The sequence below is a fragment of the Nyctibius grandis genome, chromosome 6 (genome assembly GCF_013368605.1).
Source record: "Nyctibius grandis isolate bNycGra1 chromosome 6, bNycGra1.pri, whole genome shotgun sequence".
NCBI classification, from domain to species: domain Eukaryota; kingdom Metazoa; phylum Chordata; class Aves; order Nyctibiiformes; family Nyctibiidae; genus Nyctibius; species Nyctibius grandis.
The window spans coordinates 1,514,292-1,536,514 of NC_090663.1; the positions used below are offsets into that span (position 1 = coordinate 1,514,292).

The window sequence follows — 22,223 nt, forward strand, 5'->3', positions numbered from 1 at the left end:
GCATTGGTTTGGAGCTGCGTGTTACCGAGCTCACTTAAGCCCCTTCCTGAAGCCTGGGAAGATGTGAAATAAATTTGCTGGGGAGTGACTGGTTGAACTGGAGCAATCTGTGCAGATTCCCTTCTGGTTGACTTTAATAAAGTAGATACATGGCGTTGTGAAATGGATCTGGAGACCACAGAGTTTTTTGTCAAGTTTCGTGTGTCTCCGCTTCAAGGAAGACCCCCAGCAGCGTTCTTCTTGGTCACGGCCATGCTGGGAAGCCCTCTAACAAGGAAGGCCTGCTATGGTGGGTGCTCTGAGGAACAGGTTCAACCCTGTTGGGACTACACTGATGGGACCTGCCCCACCCTGTATGGGCTGACTTTGTCCTTCCAAACTGAGTGCCCACTATGGGACTGGGTTTGAATTGTGTCCACCCTCTTCCTCCCAGTGGGGTGGATTTACTTGTGCTGGGGCAAAGGATGGATCCCCTTCCTGGCTCTGGGATGATAGCACTGAGGTACCTACCAGACAAGGACCTTCAACAATGAATCCAGGACAAGAGAAGCCCAGGAGGGATGCAAGCTCACAACAGCACCTAGGGAACCACGGTGTAAAGGCACCAATCCCACAGAGTGCTACAAGGGGCTGGTTTGGTAAAAAACACCTCAGGCTTTCAGGCTGACGGCTGTGAGCATCAGTGCAGCACTGACTGCCTGGTATCCTGACATACCAGCATGGGAGACACTATAATAAGGCAGCAGGAGAAGAAGGAAATGCTTCACCCCCCTGTGAGGCTACTGGAAGCTTTGCTATAGATGCAGGGATCCCAGTCCTCGCTGGGGACACGGCCAAGGGGCATAGAATCACAGAATGGTTTGGGTTGGAAGGGACCTTAAAGACCATCTAGTTCCAACCCCCCTGCCACGGGCAGGGACACCTTCCACCAGACCAGGTTGCTCCAAGCCCCATCCAACCTGCCCTTGAACACTGCCAGGGAGGGGGCAGCCACAGCTTCTCTGGCCAACCTGGGCCAGGCTCTCACCACCCTCACAGCAAAGAATTTCTTCCTCAGATCTCATCTCAATCTCCCCTTTACAGTTTAAAACCATTCCCCCTCATCCTGTCACTACTTGCCCTTGTAAAATGTCCCTCTCCAGCTTTCCTGTAGCCCCTTCAGGTACTGGAAGGTGCTAGAAGGTCTCCCCGGAGCCTTCTCTTCTCCAGGCTGAACAGCCCCAGCTCTTAGCCTGTCTCCAGAGCAGAGGGGCTCCAGCCCTCTGAGCATCTTCGTGGCCTCCTCTGGACTCGTTCCAACATCTCCAAACTCATCCAGAAATGTGGCCAGGGCTAGCCACAGCCCATCGCAACACCCCGGAGCTGGTGTGGCTTGAGGATGCTCCTCTTCCCACCAGCAGATAGCCAAGTGCATGGAGAAAAAAGGGAAAAAAAACAAGAAATGTTGTCCCCTGACCTTATCCAAGCAACTGTTTATAAACCAGCATCACTCAGGTGATGCAGGCAGGATGACAGCGCTGGCTTTTTAGCAGTGCTCCTGACCCGGTGAAATCTATCCCTCCCGGGGAACAAAGCTGCCGTGAAGGGAATCGCCTCTCATGATGCCCACCGCGCGCCAGCTCTCTTCCCCCCGTCTCCGCCTTGCAGTGGGAGCCTCTCTCATCAGCACAGACAAGGCTAATTGGGGTGATAAAGAACTGGCTCCGAGTGCTGGCGTGGGCTGGAGGAACAAATGGTGCGGTGGTCACAGCTGGTGCTGCGGAGACGGAGAGGGAGAGGGTGTGAGGCAGGCTCCCGGCGCCCAAAGTTTCGTCAGCCCATGTTGGATGCGGGGCGGCGAGGTGGGGGGTTGTGTGTGTTTTGCATTCGCTGCTGACACGGGTGTAGCGTACATGCGCGTCCGGTGAAGCAGAAGCAGGCAGAAAGCAGATGCTTTTTGTTTGGGGTTGATACTCATTTCTATCCCAGCTCGGGAAAAGGTGTAGAAAGGAATGTGCTCCTCAGAGTGCAGGGAGAGAGATAGGTCTAGGCTTGCTGCCAGGGATCCTGTAATGATATGGAAGGCAGCTAGGGGAGACAGGAGCAGATGGATTTGGCATACAGCTCATCACTCAGCCAAAAAAAGGGAGCGAGGGGGGAGAAGAAGGAAGAAAGCAGCCAGTTTTGGTAGGGGGAGGGTCATGCGGACTGACGGATGCTGCACCGGGAGGTGGGGGAAGGGAGGATCAGGCTGGTCACCGCTTCTTCTGCTGTTGCCTCAGCAGTGCCAGTGAGGTGACTCGGTGGTGGCCCTGGTTCAGAGCCCAGGAGGGCTCTCCCAGCCCTTCCACCAGCCCTCTGCCATCTCACAGAATCAATCAGGTTGGAAGAGCCCTCTGGGATCATCGAGTCCAACCATTGCCCTGACACCACCATGGCAACTAGACCATGGCACTAAGTGCCATGTCCAGTCTTTTCTTAAACAATCTCCTCCTGGGCCATCAGACATCAGGGCAATGGCCGAGGGCAATGCCAAGCTAACCAAGCCCTAGTGAGGTGTAGCAAGGACCTTGGTTAATTAATGGCACCATGAAGCACCATGAAGGACCAGCAGCTGCTGCTTCCACAGTGGTGGGTTCTGTGCACAGCTAGACGGAGAGGTGGGGCACATCCAGCACCACTAACAGACTCTGCTCTGTCCTCGGTTCCTCGGTGAAGAAAGATCATGTTTTACCTCAGATAGATGAGCTACTGCTCATCAGCCACTCCATGGTCACCAGGCACCTCTGCTTGTAGCTTGGTGCAACCACGGTGTGAAAGCACCTCTGTACAGGTCTACCAAGGCTCCCTTTCACCTTCGACCTGTGGTCACCTAATGCAACTCTGCTGAGAAGCAGAACCTCATTAAGTTTGGTTTAACATGCTTACTTGGGTCAAAACCCAACTTGACTGGGTTTTTGATGGTCTTGTTCCCACGGTAAGGCTGCCTAAATGTTCTTATTTCAGATATTTCAGTTCTTTTCTTCTTTTAATTGACAGTAGATGAAAGAATGATGATGGGGCCAAAATCACAACCCTGAACCTGTGTGTAATTTTAGAACACTTTCTAAAATTGGAAAATGTGTACTGAATGATTTCAACACAGCAAAATTTTTTTCCTCCTCTGATCAGACAAACTCTTTCCAAAGCTTTTCCCAGACATCAAAAATTAAACTGCTCTACATGGATCCACTCGCTAAGGAACGAGATGAGGAGATGGGTGTTTCCTAAGGAGTGTCTCTTGGAAATGCTATGGACCTATGGCCAACTGAAGGTGACCTGACAGGTCACAGAATTCGGGAAATGCCCCATCTCACCCAAAAACCTTCTGGTTAAATCATAGATGTTTTTCAAAAGATATCCAGCCTCTGGTTAAGAAGTCCAAGCAACAGTGGAGCTAACCAGAGCTCTCAGTATCCCACTTCAAAGAGCATCAGCCATCCTCATGGTTTGAATTTTTCTAAATTCAGACTTCCAGCTTTGCCTTTACCTATTTGTTGCACTAAGGAGCTCTCTCCTGCCAGGAATTTTCCTCCCATGAAAGTATGCAAAGATTATTAAATCATCTTTATTAAAATTTATAGACAAAACTCACGCTGCTTCTCTGCAAGGCAGATCATTGTCTGAAATACTGGTGTTAAAGCTTTTTTCTGACCACTTTCCAGTTTTTCTACATAGTTAAAAAAACTACGTACCCCAAAACTGGACACACTGGTTGAGATGGTCTAATGACTAATGTAACAAATAAGTTCATAAATAACATATCCAGTTTGCTGGCCAAATCACAAACTTGGGGAAAATTATTTTGAGAATTTGAATTTTGTTAGGTTTTCCTTCAAATTGGTAATAAACATTGAACTTAAGAGTTGACTGGTACAGTTTTCTTCATTTTTTGTTTCTCTCAAGTCTTTTAGACCCCCCTCTTTTAAAGAAACGTTCAGTTTTCATAAGAAAACACATCATATCTAGTCAAAATATTTTTCTCAAAAACATGGAAACCAGTTATTCGATTCCGTTTCCATCCTTGATGCTGGGTAAGGTCGTAACAAAACATAACCAGAGCCTGGGAAGCCACCACTGCCCCTCCAGCCATCGTTGGTCACAACGTGTCCAAATCCGGCCCCACCTGGGGTGTGAGAGCCCCGTGGCTCGGTGGGAGCCCACTCATGGGTTTTGCACCATCCACCGTTCCAAAAAAGTGCTGACTTTGGCTCGGTGCAGGGAGGGAGGGAGGGCTGGACCGCCCGAAACGCCAGGATCAAAGAGCTGTGCACCTGTGGGCGCGGAGGCATGGAGCGCTTCCCCGGTGAGGGGCTGGAGCCTCCTTTCTCGCCGTCCCTGCTTTGATCATCTCCTTTTGTCTGACACGACAAGGTATGCAACGCACTCGGGGACTGACACGCCCTTAGAGCCTGCGCGACGCTCCCCGGCCACCACGCCACAAGGAGCAGGGCTGATGGGCTTTTCTAGCCGGGGCTGCGCCCTGCAATAGGACAAGAGGACACAGCCTCAAGCTTCGCCAGGGGAGGGTCAGGTTGGACATTAGGAAGAATTTCTTCTCAGCAAGGGTCATTAGACATTGGAAGGGGCTGCCCAGGGAGGTGGTGGAGTCACCTTCTCTGGAGGGGTTTAAGAAAAGCCTGGACATGGCACTTAGTGCCATGGTCTAGTTGCCATGGTGGTGTCAGGGCAATGGTTGGACTCGCTGATCCCAGAGGGCTCTTCCAACCTCATTGATTCTGTGATTCTGTCATTCTGAGGAAGCAGTCTGGCCGGTCGGGCAGAGCCCGTGCACGCTGCAAGCAGAGCTCCACGAAGGCTGCGCATCCACATGGCACATCCATGCAGACAACAGTGTGGACCAGGGCAGAGATGAGACCGCCAGAAGATGTTCTGGGAAGGGAGCAGCTTGGGAAGGAGAAGACATTGAGGGCTGGGAGCTGTTGCACAAGTAAATAGATTAAACCTCTGGTGCTCTGGATCTGTCTATTTAGGAAAAAGGTGAAAATTTGTCACATCATACTCTTGCACCAAGAAAAACATCACCATTAGTGCCTGGCTGGCTTTTCTAATGAAGTCACAGCACAGCCTCACCCAAGTGACCAGAGCCTACAACCACGGATACAACTCAACCCCTGATGCACCACGCCGGGAAAGCAGCCCACACTCATGGAGTAAGAGGTTCCTCTCTTGCTCACGTGCTCAGAAGTAAAACAAAGCCGGTAGCAGATGAGGATGAACAAGCTCAGAAGTGCATTTAATTTATACCACCCTTTCACTGCCATAAGTGGAATGACACGTAGTTCAGCGTACCTGTAAAGTAAGGAGCTATCAGGCAGTCTGGGTAATTTGCAAAGTTTCTTGTTTGACGGCAAATCTGGAACTACTGCCATGTGTCTAGCAGGTGGGCAACCTGTTAAAACCCTGCAATGTCGTAGTTTCGTGGGGGATTTCACATCAACAGCTCTGAATTCAGAGCCCTGTTTCCAAACGGGAAGTTTTTAGGGATATATCATTTCTCTGTAGTCAGTGAACTGGGTTTACGATGAAGTACAAGCGAGAAATGCATGGCCTCTAACAGGACCTGCGGTCAGCACATTACACCAAAGATGTATCTCAGTGCTGCTGTCTAACCTCTAGTGGGACATACCTAGAACTGGCATTAAAAAGGACAGAATCACAGAATCACACAGAATCAATCAGGCTGGAAGAGCCCTCTGGGATCATCGACTCCAACCACTGCCCTGACACCACCATGGCAACTACACCATGGCACTAAGTACCATGTCCAGTCTTTTCTTAAACACCTCCAGAGATGGTGACTCCACCACCTCCCTGGGCAGTCCCTTCCAATGTCTAATGACCCTTTCTTGAAGGACCATTGCTTGAAATTAATTTTATCTCCACCACCCCGCTGGGCAGCCCCTTCCAATGTCTAATGACCCTTTCTTGAAGAACCATTGCTTGTAATTAATTTTATCTCAATTTTCTCTCCCCTCTTTGAAACAATAAAAAGGAGGAAAAGTGGAACATTTGTCTGTTCTGCTCTCGAGGGCTACCCATTTCAGAAGCTTTTTCTGGCTTTGGCCATGGATGCTTTGACCAGTAGCATCCACCTCCAGCTGTCTGTAGGACAAGGCTCCTTCTCAGACCAGGCTGGAAGGGGTCTGAATGCGGCACCACACACATCCTGCTATGACATCCGTTAGATATAAAGTATGTCAGTGACGGTGTTAGTGGCACAAGCTATTCACACTCTATCACATCTGCTGGCACCTCTGCACCGTCCCCTGAAAACGTCACTGCTTTTAGCGAAGCACGAACTGCAAAGTGTCGGTAGCGCCTTGGGTGCCATCAGGTTTCTGTATCGAGACGAGCAGGAATATTCCTCGTGCTCAACAGATGTTTGGATAGAGATGTGCAATTGCTTTTGAGACAGCTACAAATTTTAAGATGGTATTGCCCTCACCTTCAATGGGAACAACTGACTGCCCCGAAGCAGAGCAGAAGAGTTTGCAGGACTTATGGGTCAGTTATGGGACAGCAACTTCATAGAATCACAGAATAGTTTGGGTTGGAAGGGACCTTTAAAGGTCATCTAGTCCAACCCCCCTGCAATGAGCAAAGAAATCTTCAACTAGATCAGGTTCCTCAGAGCCCCAACCAACATGACCTGAATGTTTCCAAGGATGGGGCACCATCATCAAGGGTTATTTTTAACTTCAGCTTCAGGAGTCGCAAATCACAGCTTCTCTAAAGAAAAATAACAGGCATATAAAAAAAAACAAACAACATTTTAATCAGCTGGGAAGAAGGAAAACACGGTGTTTTGAGCTACTGCCCAACCAGGCTGGAGCAGAGCACAACTGCCCCCATGGCCATGAGCTCCCCTCGCCCAGTGGCATGTTTGCTTCCGGTGCTCTAGAAATGACTGACGATAACAGCGTCAGCAGATGGGATAATAATATATGACAGCAGGCACCTAAGGCTGCGAGGGAGCTTCAACTGCTCGGCGTGTCCCTGCCTGTCCTGCAGCAGAGCAGTTCAACAGCCGCATTTCACTCCCGTGCTCTGGCCCCCGTGTTCGTTCGCTGCCCTGAACCAGTCCACCAGTAAGATACCAGCTCTAACCTTCCAGTTCCCCATGGAAACCCTTCTGGTGTCTCAAGATGACATCAGTGGTGAACAGACATGGTGAGATGAATGAAAACCACTCCTAGGAGCTGGGCTTGGTTAGCAGTGCTTCGCAAGGGACCAAGGGGTAAGACACAAGTTACACAAACTCAACACCTATATGGAGAAACGTAGAAGCTCAAGCATGAGACTGAACAAAGACTCAAAGTGAAGCTGTGATGGAGGGAAGCTAAGGCCACGGCATGATGTGTCTTCCATGAAGTGAAGAACCACACAAAAGGCCTTTGCAGGAGGTAAGATGCCTTTTCTCCTTTACTCTGGAGAAGAAGGTCTGCTTACGTGTAGGAGATAAGTGCTCACAAGTTGCCACACTAACTTAATTTCTACAGGAGCTCCAGAAAGGTGGATGTCTTAGGCTGGTACCACACCGCAGACGCACATGTGTTCTGACCTCAGGTCACCTAGCCTCATGAGGTAAGGACCCTTCTCCAGGAGAGGAAGGAAGAACCCTCACATTACATGACGTAGACTCTGTTGGGGAACATTCAAGCCAACTGATGGATGGAAGAATCATCAGCCCGCCTAAAATATGATCTCGAGAACCCCCAAAATTGCAGAGTTTAGGGTCACTGCTCCTTGATGGAATGAAAGGCATTCACAAAAAGAGTCAGAGTCATCTCTCCTCTTTGGGAAGGAAAAAGTCCTACTTTTGAATGTGGACATTATTAATATGGCAAGTTTTCCCTTTGATGAAAATGAGCAACTAGGTCAATTCTGGTAAGAAACCCTCCAGCAGTTCTGTCGAGGAAGAGAGTATTTGGTGCTATTGGGCGAGAATGTCAAACCCTGCAATTCTCCAGCTGTTAAGAAGGAAGAGTAGGATGAGTATTGCAGGATTTAGGGATGTCCTTGTTGCTTTAAAGCAGCGTAGCAAGTTCCTCAGGATCCCAACCTCCATCAGATTTCCTTCTCTTGGAGGACCAACAGCCTCACTAGGAACAGGCTGCTAGATTGAAATGATTTAAAAAGCAATTACAGATGATAATCATATATGCCTGTGCTTGGGAAATGTGATTAATAAGGCATTCTCTGCAGTAAGCGAGCACGCTTACAGCAGGCAAGTCTGGGCAACTGGCCGCCTTTCTTTGCTTATAACATCGCACTTGGAGTAGTCTGAGGTACAGTTGCTCCAGATGAGCTAAAACAACTGCCTCTTGCAACTAGCAATAGGACAAGAGGACACAGCCTCAAGCTTCGCCAGGGGAGGGTCAGGTTGAACATTAGGAAGCATTTCTTCTCAGCAAGGGTCATTAGCCATTGGAAGGGGCTGCCCAGGGAGGTGGTGGAGTCACCATCTCTGGAGGTGTTCAAGAAAAGACTGGACATGGCACTTAGTGCCATGGTCTAGTTGACATGGTGGTGTCAGGGCAATGGTTGGACTCGATGATCCCAGAGGGCTCTTCCAACCTGATTGATTCTGTGATTCTGTAATTCTCTTGAGTATGCAGAAAGGGACATTTCCAACCCTGTGCAGCAAGAGCGGGGTAAGCCAGGCAACAGCCAGGGAAGAGCTGGGGATGAACCTCGTTGCACCAAACAAAGAGAGTGATGGTGACCAAGAAAGGGGACTGCCTTTTCAGGGAGGGCTGGTGGAAAGAAAGGAAAGGTCTTGGCCTTCAGGCCAAGAAGAAACCAGCGAAACCAAAGACCCGCAGGAGGACTGCACAGGGCAGGAGGAGACGGGGATGGCCATCTCTGCAGGCGCCCTGGCGAGCAGGGCAGGCATCCTTGGGGGAAGTGCTTCGGGAGGAGCCGCTCTGTTTACAGTAGGTGCTGCTGAAAGGTGTCCTGAAGAAAGACAGCAATTAACAGGCCTGGAAAAAAATGGCTTCTTTCCACAAAGTGCCTTTTAAGTATGTTTTTCGAGCTACTTTAAGGGTTAATGTTTAGCTGTTTATCCGGAGTTGTCGGATGTCAGCTCTTTCTTTTGACTCCTAATGGCTTATAGCCATCAGGAGGTGAAGACTCCTCAAAAGAGATGGTGTCAGGAATGTTTTTTTATGCCCACTAGCACCCACACACCTGCAGGAGCCTGTGCTTGCAGGATAGATAGTTTACATACTTGAACCTGTATCCCAGGGACAGAGATATAAACATGAAACCAGATCCCGTCTGACACCACTGCTGAAGCCCCTGGGCAGTACAAAGGGGTCCTTTCTCCCACACCCACCTCGAATGACCACAAATAAGAGTTCAGTTCAAGCTGTCACTTCCCAGCAAGAACAAGCTCTGCTGGTCCAGGTTACGATTTTAGGGCCAGATCCTGTAAAGTTTCCAGCACCTTTGACTCGCGCGAACGCTGGTCGGGAAACAAAGGATCACTCTTGCGAGCAGACTTCAAAAACCAGCTCGGTCACAAATCAAAGCCGCTTGGACAAGGAACGTGAGAACAAAGACACAGGCTCCAAATCAATCAGAACACTGCTCACTCGTGACCTTCCCCAGACAGGAGGTGTCATTGAGCCTAATAATTACACCGCGACGTGCAAACAGGCTGAGCAGTTGTAAATCCAACCACCCTGACGTTTCCTAAGGGCTTGTAAAGCATGATGGTGGAGCTGATGCCCCTGAAGACCAGATCACAGAATCACAGAATCAATGAGGTTGGAAGAGCCCTCTGGGAACATCGAGTCCAACCGTTGCCCTGACACCACCATGGCAACTAGACCATGGCACCAAGTGCCATGGCCAGGCTTTTCTTAAACACCTCCAGAGAAGGTGACTCCACCACCTCCCTGGGCAGCCCCTTCCAATGGCTAATGACCCTTGCTGAGAAGAAATGCTTCCTAATGGCCAACCTGAACCTCCCCTGGCCAAGCTTGAGGCTGTGTCCTCTTGTCCTATCGCTAGTTGCCTGGGAGAAGAGGCCGACTCCCACTTCACTACAACCTCCCTTCAGGTAGTTGTAGACTGCAATAAGGTCACCTCTGAGCCTCCTCTTCTCCAGGCTAAACACCCCCAGCTCCCTCAGCCGTTCCTCGTAGGTCAGACCCTCCAGACCCTTCACCAGCTTGGTCGCCCTCCTCTTCATCTTGGAAAGAAGAACATTTGCTCCCAGAAGTGACTGAGACGTCCCACTCCCAACCTATTTGGGACCGAGTAGGCATGGGAAATGCTTTGATTTTGATAAAGACATGGGGAAAAAAATGTGGAAAGGGGAGATGTCCTGATCCGGAAATATTCTTCCCTTTGTGAAACGGGTTCCTTCTCTCCTGGTCATGTCTCAAGTAAGCGACCCCATAGCAAGAGGAGTTTCAGTCGTGCCAGGACACAAATCAAAAGGGCACTGCAATGAAGTATGCCACGAGTTTGGGAAACGGGAGGTGGCCCTGCAATGAGGCAGATGCTGCCTCTGTGAGATTACCACCCATGGGTTTGCACCTGGAACTGCTGCTGCATCCAGCCAGATGAGGGCAGAAGGAAATTACTGCACCACAACATCTTCCCTATCCTCCTGCTACAGTCCCAGAAGAACTGAAAAGAGCATCACTCAGTATCAGTGTGGGAGCACTGTGGAGTAGCAGTGGGGAGTTATGATACAATAATGAGAATTTGGGGGTTTTCATGACCTGGGTGGGTAAACAAGGATGTCATGGTCAGGTGGGATTTGGAACTTTGGGTCTGTTTGATTTTTAGAGGTTCCCTGCAGAAACATCAACCACTGTATAGAAGCCCTCCCTGAAGCAGGAGGGAGCTTGTGGCTGTTGGTTCAGCAACTCAGGCTAAAGCACCACTGGAAGCAGAGGAGAGGACTACTAAGCTTGAAGTGTCCCCATGTGTTTAGGAATACCTTCACCTGGGAGACTTGCTCGAGAAGGGGGTTTAGAGCATGTGAACCTGCCCAAGTCCTTGCCCTGAATATGCTTGAGCTCCCCAAAAACCTCTGCTGTCACTTTGACTTGGAAATTTATACTATGGACCTTGCAAGCTCTAAAGCAAATACAGCAAAATCTCCAGGCTTCTTTCTGTCTGTGTCACGCTGGAGTTGATGGCAGAGAGAGAGAAACTCAAGGTGGGAGCAGGAACGGGGGCAGATCTCTGCAGCCAAGAGCAAGTCATAGAATCACAGAATAGAATCACAGAATGGGTTGGGTTGGAAGGGATCTTAAAGATATCTAGTTCCAACCCCCCTGCCACGGGCAGGGACACCTTCCACTACATAGATTGCTCTTGAGAGACGAACCTGTGTAGGAGGCCTACGATGGGTTGGGAACAGTCCACGAGCATCTACAGTGCTCAGGAGTAACACCGACAATTACTGTGATAGTGAATGGTAACAACTCATCATCATCCTCTGGAGAGACCCTCCCAGCTCCTGGCACATCTCTCTGCAAGCTTAAGCACAACCACAAACCCAACCAAACCATCTCAGGCCACCTAAATACTTCCAGTAATGTACAGACTCCTCCGTGCTTGCGGGCTCCTGGGTAGCAGCTTTCCTGCGCGACGCAATTAGAAGGAAACGACAAGTTCTTGATGGAACCGAGGGAATCTGCAGCACAGGAAACAAGCTACTGTGATATTTATTTTTTTTTCCTGGTTGCTTTGACAGGAAAGGTGTTCTGCAGATGCCAGGCTGCCGAGGGGGGTGAGGGGGGAGAGCAGTGGGGGTGTAAAGGGAAAGCCAAAGGGCAGGGCCAAGGGGGAAGCAGTGTGTGAAGTCTGGCTCCTTGGGAAACACATGCCGGGTCTGCAAACCCTGCCCCGACAGCTGGCACAGGTGAAGGAAAACCTGAGCTAGGGGCTGAGAACGGGGGCTATGCCGGGAACACATTGTCTTCTTGTGCTTGATGCTCTCAACCAGAGAGGGCTGGTGAGCGCAGGGAAGGAAGGGAGACATCAGAGAAGCAAATGGTAAAAGCACTCCTGTCTCAAACCAAGGGAGATCGAAACCTTGCCAAAAAATTGGCTGCGTAGCCCAGAGTCATGTTCAAGTTCACTGCTCGTCTCTTAGCATGCAGTCTCCAACCAACCTTCCCGGTTCAGCAGATTGCAGTTACTGCACAGTCACCTTCTTGAGACCAGTTCTGGGCCCCGCACTTCAAGAAAGATGTTGAGGTGTTGGAGCGAGTCCAGAGGAGGGCGACCAAGCTGGTGAAGGGTCTGGAGGGTCTGACCTATGAGGAACGGCTGAGGGAGCTGGGGGTGTTTAGCCTGGAGAAGAGGAGGCTCAGAGGAGACCTTAGTGCAGTCTACAACTACCTGAAGGGAGACGTTGTAGTGGAGTCGGAGTCGGCCTCTTCTCCCAGGCAACTAGCGATAGGACAGGAGGACATAGCCTCAAGCTTTGCCAGGGGAGGTTCAGGTTGGACATTAGGAAGCATTTCTTCTCAGCAAGGGTCATTAGCCATTGGAAGGGGCTGCCCAGGGAGGTGGTGGAGTCACCATCTCTGGAGGGGTTTAAGAAAAGCCTGGACATGGCACTTAGTGCCATGGTCTAGTTGACATGGTGGTGCCAGGGCAATGGTTGGACTCGATGAGCCCAAAGGTCTCTTCCAACCTGATTGATTCTGTGATTCTGATTCTGTGTACAGGTGAAGATCCTGTTGTGCTGCGTGACTGAGGTCCCATCTCTCTGCACAAGCTACTGAGACAGCAGAACTGAGTACTGGGGACTGGTCCCACGGTGCTTTGAGCTGCTCTGGTGACTTCACGAAGATTCATGACCAAGGTTATGATTTGATTCAAGCAGGGAATGATTCATCACAAAGAGAGTTGGTGACAAATACTTCAGTCTCCAGGCTTCAGGTTCATGCCCAGGCTGACAGCAAGGGTAGGCTCCATCAGAAGTACGGGAGGACAGATGTACTTTGTGTGCAACAGTCTCAGACACTTAAAGGCTAAAGAGATCTTTGCCTTCCCACTGCTCAGCTGAGGCATAGCCATGTCATGGTGCAGGAAGACACGACTCTCCAGTAATGCAAGATTAAGGCCGTGGTCCTCTCATGTCAAAACTCAGCTCAGATAAGCTCTATAAATCACAAATCAAATTCACCTAGAGAAGTACCAGACTAAAATTATTGCGCCACAACTTGGTGAATACTTGCCATGGGACAGGCAGGGCTACAGCTGTGTGAAACAACACGAACTAGAATCCAGGCTCAGGCTCAGGGACAACTGGTAAGGCACAGCTTGCATCCCTATGGCCAAACTCTTCCCCCAAAGAGGGAGGCTTTATTCACTGGGAGCAGTCCCTGGGAGCGACACCCTCCAGCATTAGCTGGGAAGCCAAAACTGATCCAGGGAGGATACAGATAATTAACCAGCCTGGACACCATGGGTCAGTGACCCAGCCTGTGCTCAGACCCTGCTGGGTTTAGAAGAATAGACGTAGTTTATGATTTCCTTAGGCTATTATTTCTTATAAAGATGGGCTACCAACTTACATTTGAGTTTTGAGCAACCATGTCCAGCTTTTATGTGTAGTCATGGCAATATCACTCTGCTGTTCCCCAAACGTCACCTCCTCTCCCATCACTTTACCCTTCCAGGCACAGGACTGTGCTCTTGAAGGAGTCACTCATTTGTCCTCCAACTTCTGACAGGAACAAGTCCATCCTTACAGAAGAACATCAGACACAAATCCTGTTAGGGACCATCCTTCATCTGAAGGCCAGAACAGGGCTCAACACCATGGGTTTTCCCTCCAGTCCTACTTGAACCACACCAGTATCATATAACTCATGGGGGTTTCTGCTCAAGTAAGAAGTTTCATGGGCATTAAAGAAGCTCAGAGAGATCACCTCTCCATTTTAAGTTTATGTGGAATATAAAGATACTCTTGCCTATGTCAACAGTTACTTTGCCAGAAGAGAAACTGGATCAGTACATAGGAGAGGAACCTCAGGTGAACCTCTTAACGCTTCAGAAGTCAACGACGGAGCATCGCCTGCGTGTCGGTACGAAACCAAACCTTCAGGGCACAGCTTGAATATTCTCAGTCTTTGAGAGACACCACTGAGCTTCCAGCCTCCTGCCAGTACTGAAGGACCTCACAGCACTTCTTTTCTAAGAGGAGTTCCTTCCAAGACCAACCTCCATCCCAAGGGTAGACATTGGCCAGCACACTCGGGTTACCGGACTCTCAGCAAACCATTCCTCAGACCCAGAAGCAAAGAAATACCACAGAACTTCTCACTCCTCAAACATTTTTTCCCCATGGCAGCTGGCAAATCCTTTCCTTTGCTTCTCATCCAAGTTGGACAAAATTACTGCAGAGAATCCCTCCTGCTCCCCTCCCCCCGTGCAATGTAATCCCAAGGGAGAAATGGTTTCATGGGGACCCCCTGCCGTCTTGCATCTGATTTCCCTCCTAAGTATGGTATAGGGAAGCGTCTCGAGGGCTATGGCTGTGACCTCCATACAGCTCTTTTGTCAAGTGCCATTTCATTAAAAAATCAGCCTTTTAACTGTGGACACATTTCAACCTCACCAAATCTGCTAATTATTGACAGTTGGTGAAGAGGAGATTTCACTTGTTCCTCCTGTTAAACTGCATCTAATTAGTAATTACTGGTTCACTGTCATCTTTACTGCAATAATCCCACTGCACGTTGGCTCATTAACCTTTTGCTTTTCTAAAGCAGCCTGCCAACAAGATGAAGGCTAAAACAGATTGGAAAACAATAGCTCAGCCTTGGATTTTAGGCTGTTTATTCCCCTCGTCCTGGAGATCCAAAAGGAAGATTATTTGTAAGAAAAGGCTTTCAGCTGAAACCAGCCTAATTCCGGAAGACTTGTTTTGCCCTAACCAGCAACCAAGGCCCTTTAAACTTAACCCATGGTGAGGGCATGTGTCCTGCAGCTAGAGGAAGGGTTTCTCTGCCTTCAGCTCTTGCTTCAGCTCCATTTCTCACCTGGGTTTATCCTCCTTTATCAGCACACTTGGGTGTGGGATGAGGCAAGTTTCGGTGGGTCCGCAGCACCCTGGAAGTTCAAGAGCATCCTCTTGGATGCTGAAAAACGAAGGATCTGGATGAGCAGGGACCAAAGGGTGGAAAAGGAGTGGAGCAACCCCATGGTTATTTCTTCTGCTGCTACACTGAATTTCATTTGCACAAGTCCCATTTTCAGTTTGGAACTGTCACAGCTGTTTCTATTGGCAGTGCATAGCTGAGTAGGAGTTGTCAGTGGGGATGCTGTAGGATAGGCGGTTAGAGAAGAGATTCCCCGGGGGGCATGGGAGGCAGTTGGAGGTTGTGGGCTAAATGCATTAACTAGATGTTTCTCCTCAACTTAACAGCAGTGAATTACTTAACGCGTATTGATGCATTTAGGTACCGGATTTAACACTATATTGGGATGAAAAGTGTATTTCTCAGCATCTTAAGCACGCTTAGTCACAAGGGCCCATGTCTACGCTCACACTAGGGTTTTATTTTTATAAGGTGACGATCTTTAAGGTCCCTTCCAACTGAAACCATTCTATGATTCTACGATCTTCAAAACTAACATCTAGAAACAAGTTGTAATCCTGCAGCACCGCTGCAGACATCAAAGTGGATTCCATTTGTACAAAATCAAGGAAGGTATAAGGGCTTAGCTCGGCTAAATACCAACCCAAGAGAAGATCTGGATGCATTACCCTTCCCAGCACATGAAGGCTGTTCAGTTCCAGAATTTTCATTTATCTCATATTGGTGTTTCTGTACCCAACCAGAGCTGAATTCTGATTTCTCTTACGTTATTCTGAAACAGGTATAACACTGAAGCAGCTACAGCTCATGGGATAAGGTAGCTGCATTTATCTAGCACATTTATTACATCTGCTGCAAGGCTTCAATTCTGCTTGGAAACTAATTGTAAGTTTGAACCCCTTTAGAAGAGTGGATCAAAGGCGGCCAGTGAAGCTCCCATGCTAAAACAAGTGCTTAATAACACATCAGCTTCTGTGTTTGCTCTCTGACTAAAGAAAAAGGACTGTGAATGTGTGATTAAGGGCAGAATTTGTCTCATTTACAATTCCTGAAAGGGTTGCTGCTCAGACCATAATCATATTTTTGGAACAGAACACGCCTATGACATCTTGTTGTTAATAATTTACTCCCTGGGTAGAGCTCATTACAACAGCATCATCTCAGCCATGTTATGTTCATAGCTGCTTCACCTACTGCTCTTAGGAGAAAAAGCAAATACACACATGCACACACATACAGAGAGAGGTCACTGTTCAAACACTCAAAGGCTATTAACTTAGTTACCTGACGAGTTCATGGAGCAGTGATGAGTGACTAAGAAGTCACACGTTCTGAGATGCTCATCACAAGGAAACTCAGATTTCCCTACCCAAGATTGTGAAGAAATGGCTCTGGAGAGATTGTTGCAGATGAACCACTTGCTCTGCTCACTTGAGCATCCCCACAGTCACCACCAATGAGATTTCACAGAATGACCCACGAGGAACGGCTGAGGGAGCTGGGGGTGTTTAGCCTGGAGAAGAGGAGGCTCAGAGGTGACCTTAGTGCAGTCTACAACTACCTGAAGGGAGGTTGTAGTGGAGTGGGAGTCGGCCTCTTCTCCCAGGCAACCAGCGATAGGACAAGAGGACACAGCCTCAAGCTTGGCCAGGGGAGGGTCAGGTTGGACATTAGGAAGCATTTCTTCTCAGCAAGGGTCATTAGCCATTGGAAGGGGCTGCCCAGGGAGGTGGTGGAGTCACCATCTCTGGAGAGGTTTAAGAAAAGACTGGACATGGCACTTAGTGCCATGGTCTAGTTGCCATGGTGGTGTCAGGGCAATGGTTGGACTCGATGATCCCAGAGGGCTCTTCCAACCTGGTTGATTCTGTGACTGGGAGGAACGCCCTTTACACACACACTCACCCACATTTATAACGAATGCAAACATAACTGGGAGACTGATCACACCAGGCTGCTGTGAAGAATCTGCTTCCTTTGTGTCAACAGATGTGAGGTCCAGCTGTGCGCGTGGAGCTAACTCCAGTCGAGCAGAGCCGAGATCCCAGTAGCTAATGAGCTATACCACCAGCTGGAATGGTTTCTTTTCATTGACATGAAGCGTGGGCAGAGAGCACGTCACTCTGTTTGATCTCCTAATCAGCGCTGATTCATGTTTACACTGCAGATAACACTTCATCTGCTTTCAGAAGGTCATTTTCAAGTGATGCTGTATGGTTTCAGTATTGCCTGCGATTTGAATATCCTTTGAAGGAAGCCAGACCTTAATTTTCCTTGTAGGCTAGAACTCATTCAGCTGTTAGCATCAACACAATTTTTCATGCTGTAATATCAGATACTACATATTATAAATTATCTCTCACCCACAAAGCTAAAATACAAAAGGCAAAAAGACCTTGTGAGCTTTGTTTTTAGATAAAGACACTAAAGTAATGAATAATTATTTTTGTAGAGCCCAAAGGGTTTAACTGTGAATGCCTCAGATTCTGATACCAAAACTTTAGTTCCCACTGACCTCAGTAGGCACTTGCTGTTTCCGAGAAGCCCACGCTGAGCAATGCCTACAGAGAATCCTGGAAATGTTCAAAATGCTGAAGTTCAAAACAGAATTGTAGGGTGAGTTTCCTGTCTATGTTGAAAGAATGATTTGGTTTGGCCAACGCTATTAAACATGTACATTGTCAGTGAGAAGGGAGAAAATACCCAATGACTGTTGCTTAAGGCTTGAGATGACACCAAGTCTGGGAAGGTGGTAAGTGATTAAGAGCCCAGGTCACTGATACAGAGACCTCTGGATCACAGGGTGATCTGTGGAAAAGAAGTCAACGTGCATCATACGATGGTCAAATACCATATGGTCAAGGGAGGGGATTCTGCCCCTCTGCTCTGCCCTTGTGAGACCCCCCCTGCAGTGCTGCGTCCAGCTCTGGGGCCCCCAACATCAGAAGGACACGGAGCTGTTGGAGCGAGTCCAGAGGAGGCCACGAAGATGCTCAGAGGGCTGGAGCACCTCTGCTGTGGAGACAGGCTGAGAGAGTTGGGGCTGTTCAGCCTGGAGAAGAGAAGGCTCCGGGGACACCTTCTAGCACCTTCCAGTACCTGAAGGGGCTACAGGAAAGCTGGAGAGGGGCTTTTTACAAGGGCGTGGAGTGATAGGACAAGGGAGAATGGTTTTAAACTGAAAGAGGGGAGATTGAGATGAGATATTGGGAAGAAATTCTTTGCTGTGAGGGTGGTGAGACCCTGGCCCAGGTTGCCAGAGAAGCTGTGGCTGCCCCCTCCCTGGCAGTGTTCAAGGCCAGGTTGGATGGGGCTGGGAGCAACCTGGTCTAGTGGAAGGTGTCCCTGCCTGTGGCAGGGGGGTTGGAACTAGATGGTCTTTAAGGTCCCTTCCAACCCAAACCATTCTGCGATTCTTTGAAATACAAAATTGCCTCTGGGCACAAAAAGAGTGTGTACCTATGGCATGGGGCACCATTTTGGGGGGGGACGGTGGCAATGTCACCTTTGGGGTAAATGAGGTTGCTGGTACCTCCTGTGGTCTTGCTGATTATTTTGAAAGGAGACATCTCAGGAAAGGCCACGGCTACCTTCTGGTGGGTGAAGCTCCTTTCCCTGGAAACAGGAGCATAAGGGATGCTCTATGTCCAAGCCTCCTTCCAAGAGGAACTTTGGACATACTCTTGGGCATGTACCTTGAACAGGGGCGAGACCTGGAAACACTCCTCAGTCTTTCCTAACTAAAACCTCTGAGCAGAACTTGGGATCACAGCAAAAGACTGATGGACAGGGAACTAAGGTTGAGCTCATGCCAAAATGACTAACGTGCTCTGTGGATGTACAAATTCAAGTAGAAGCAGGCAAATCACATTCCTCCTGCAACGGGTACTTGTGCAACTTCTTACTGGAATACTGTGTCTGGTTCTTATGGAAGCGCTCCAAAAAGGATGTTGACTAATTAGAAAAAGTTTAAGGAAGAGCCATATGAATCATTAAAGCTTCAGAAAACACGTCTTTTAGCAAGAGACTCCAAGATTGAGATCTATTCAGTTTCTTAAAGAGAAGATTAAGGGACAGTTTTATCTCAGGCTGTAAACAGCTAGAAGGACAACGGAAATTTTGTAACACGTTTTTCAGTCTAGCAGACAAGTGTACAACAAGATTCCCTGGCTAGAGGTTGGGAATAAAACCATCCAGACTGAAAAAAATGAATTAACCACTAGAGACTGTGATACTAACTTCTGATCAACTGTTCTAGTTGTCACAAAACGAACTTCAGCCAAGTCCTTTGCTCTGTTTGGTGGAGGTTTTACCACTTTAGTGACCCTCTGTGTAAATGTACAAATTTACAATCTGCAAAACTCTAAGCTCCAAACACGGAATGGTCAAAATTAATGACTTACAAAAAAACACACCCTAGCGATTTGTTCAACTGACTTAGGTACGAGTGATTTCATTAGTCATTCTGCCTGTTTTCTTGGCTAGTTTTCCTCTGTTCACCCCGAGGCTGTGTCTTCCCAGAGCCAGGCCAGAAGATGCAGAAGCAGAAACCCTCAAAGAAGCACTGGGAAAGTACATCCCCATCAAATGCGTATCCCAGGCTCTTTGCGTCACGGGCAAAGACTTGTTTTCACTATGTTAACACCAAGGAAACGCCATGTCATGGGAAAGGGTGAGCTGAACCATGTTCTCCTTGGTGCAGCTCAGCTCTGACCTAGCTCATGTCCTCAGACAAGATAGGACGAATACAGCTGGAGTCTCAGAGTAGAAGTCATCAGTCAGAAACACCAAAATCCCTTGACTTGTGATCTGACCAGACCTGACCTGGGTATCGCTAAAGAGGGACCAGACACCCTCCATGCTAGCTGAGACACTCCTCTGACTGGCGATCAAGCAGGCAGAACATTATCCTCACACATTAAAAAAACCCCACCTTATTCCAACCTGGTTGTCCCCTTCATCCCTGGTGTTTGATTACTTTACAGCCTGAACGTCCTCCATGCAGGAAAGGCCTGGAGCAGACCACCCCTGTGGGAGGCCAACTAATGCAATGGAACGCAGGAGGATCGCACATGGCCATCCCTTGCCTGGAAAAGGTGTGTTTGCCGGGTGGAACAAAGGTGCCTCTGTTCAGTTCTTCCTCTGTTCACTTGGAAGGTACATCCCACCACATGATTCAAACACTGATTAGAAGTGTGGAAAAGCCAGGTGATGTTAATCTGTGCCATGCCAGCATGTGCTAACAGGAGGGACTAACAACCATCACCTGCCCAGTGAACCTGCACTTGTTCAAGTGATGACAACAGCAACAGGTTTCATCCAAAAATGGAGGAGGCCCCGTAGGAACGAAACCATTATCCAGGAAGGCAAAACAAGCAATGGCATTGGTAAGCCCCTTGGAGATACCCCACTACAGTGACCAGACATGTACTGACCTCAGACATCTGCGGGAAGAGACTGATGGCCAAGGGGAGGGCCAGGCCAAAGGCAGCGAGGCACACAAGGCTTTGGACTGGGAGAATCATCCGGGGACGAGACCTCAGGAGCGATGTTCTGGAAAGTAAAGGCTTCGTTAGACCACTTCATAGACCAGGTGAGTGTATGCCATCATCAAAGTGGACACTGGTGTTCACCCAGACCCACTGGTCTCCCTCTCCCTAACTGATCTAGGTTCCTTCTTAGTAGGTCATCAACAAGCTTACCCACAAAAGAACCCAAGTCACAGAATCACAGAATCAATCAGGTTGGAAGAGCCCTTTGGGATCATCGAGTCCAACCATTGCCCTGACACCACCATGGCAACTAGACCATGGCACTAAGTGCCATGTCCAGTCTTTTCTTGAACACACCCAGAGATGGTGACTCCACCACCTCCCTGGGCAGCCCCTTCCAATGGCTAATGACCCTAAATCCTGCACCTGTGATTTTTTATTTGCTGAGGTTACACAGCCCGTGGCAACCTAAGTGCTCACTTAAATTAAAACAGGATCACCTCACACGCTTCTGCCATTTCAAACCACCTCACACTGGAGTAAACGGCACACGAGGTGATCTGGCCACATGCAGGTGTCACCTGCATTAAGACTTTGGAGAATACGTTGCATGAGGAGAAGGAAATTTGGTTCTTGTGAGATATTGTGAGATCTGTCAGCCCTACCACGCAGTGGTACTGACTTTGTTAATGGTGTAATAAAGTAGTAAACTTGACAATACTTTAATCTGTTAAAAATCAAACATCTGCAGAGTGGGTGATAAGGATGTTTTCACACTTGCTGTCCCCAGGGGATATTTATGAGTTCAAGACTTATTAACAGCAAACACCTTAAGATACCTGCAAGGTCAGGTTCTGATGCTGACCCATTAAGTGACCCTTCTGATGCAATTAACACCGAATGACAGGGACAACGTTTAGCTGGTAGAAGGTGGCATGTTAAATATATTCCAGGATACAGGACCTCAGACAGTTTACAAATGTTAAGGGGAAAAATGTAATTCCTGGGGGTTTGTTCTGGAGCTATTTACACCAAAACGACACCTGTCATTCAACTTTTTTCTACCAGTCTGAAACAACTGGGAGTATAAACCACCACCTTGATAGTGAATTTTGTTTGAGTATTCAGTGGATATTAGTCAGCAGATTCCCTGCTGCGTCACCAGCTAATGGCCTTAGTCCCAACGTGCATCTCTCCTCTGTCTATCCTGCTCTTGAGGATGCTGATGCCTCACAGTGTCCTGCCATCAAACATGGGCGAAGAACTGCTAGTTAATGCGTTTCCACTGGGGTGACAACACAGGAGCTCTCTTTTGGTGGAGGAAGCTCCAATCAGGTTACACTAACCTCTAAACATCACTGTGGTTACCATCACCATGGTTTTAGAAAGCATTTTGAATCCAGTGATGTGCACCATTCACAAGGTGCCCATCAAACCCAAGCCAAGCAACCCTTCCCACATGAGGGCATGCACACAGAATCACAGAATCAACCAGGTTGGAAGAGACCTCTGGGATCATCGAGTCCAACCATTGCCCTGACACCACCACGTCAACTAGACCGTGGTACTAAGTGCCATGTCCAGTCTTTTCTTAAACACCTCC

General features: G+C 48.6%; 1 protein-coding gene across 1 annotated transcript in view; it reads right to left on the reverse strand.

Moving 5' to 3' along the window:
* Positions 1 to 22,223, reverse strand: part of SFXN5 (sideroflexin 5) — a 114,254-nt gene that overhangs the window by 3,671 nt on the left and 88,360 nt on the right. Inside the window, 1 exon segment of the mRNA XM_068402913.1 lies at positions 20,564 to 20,681. Within this exon segment, the coding sequence (XP_068259014.1) occupies positions 20,564 to 20,681 (118 nt within the window).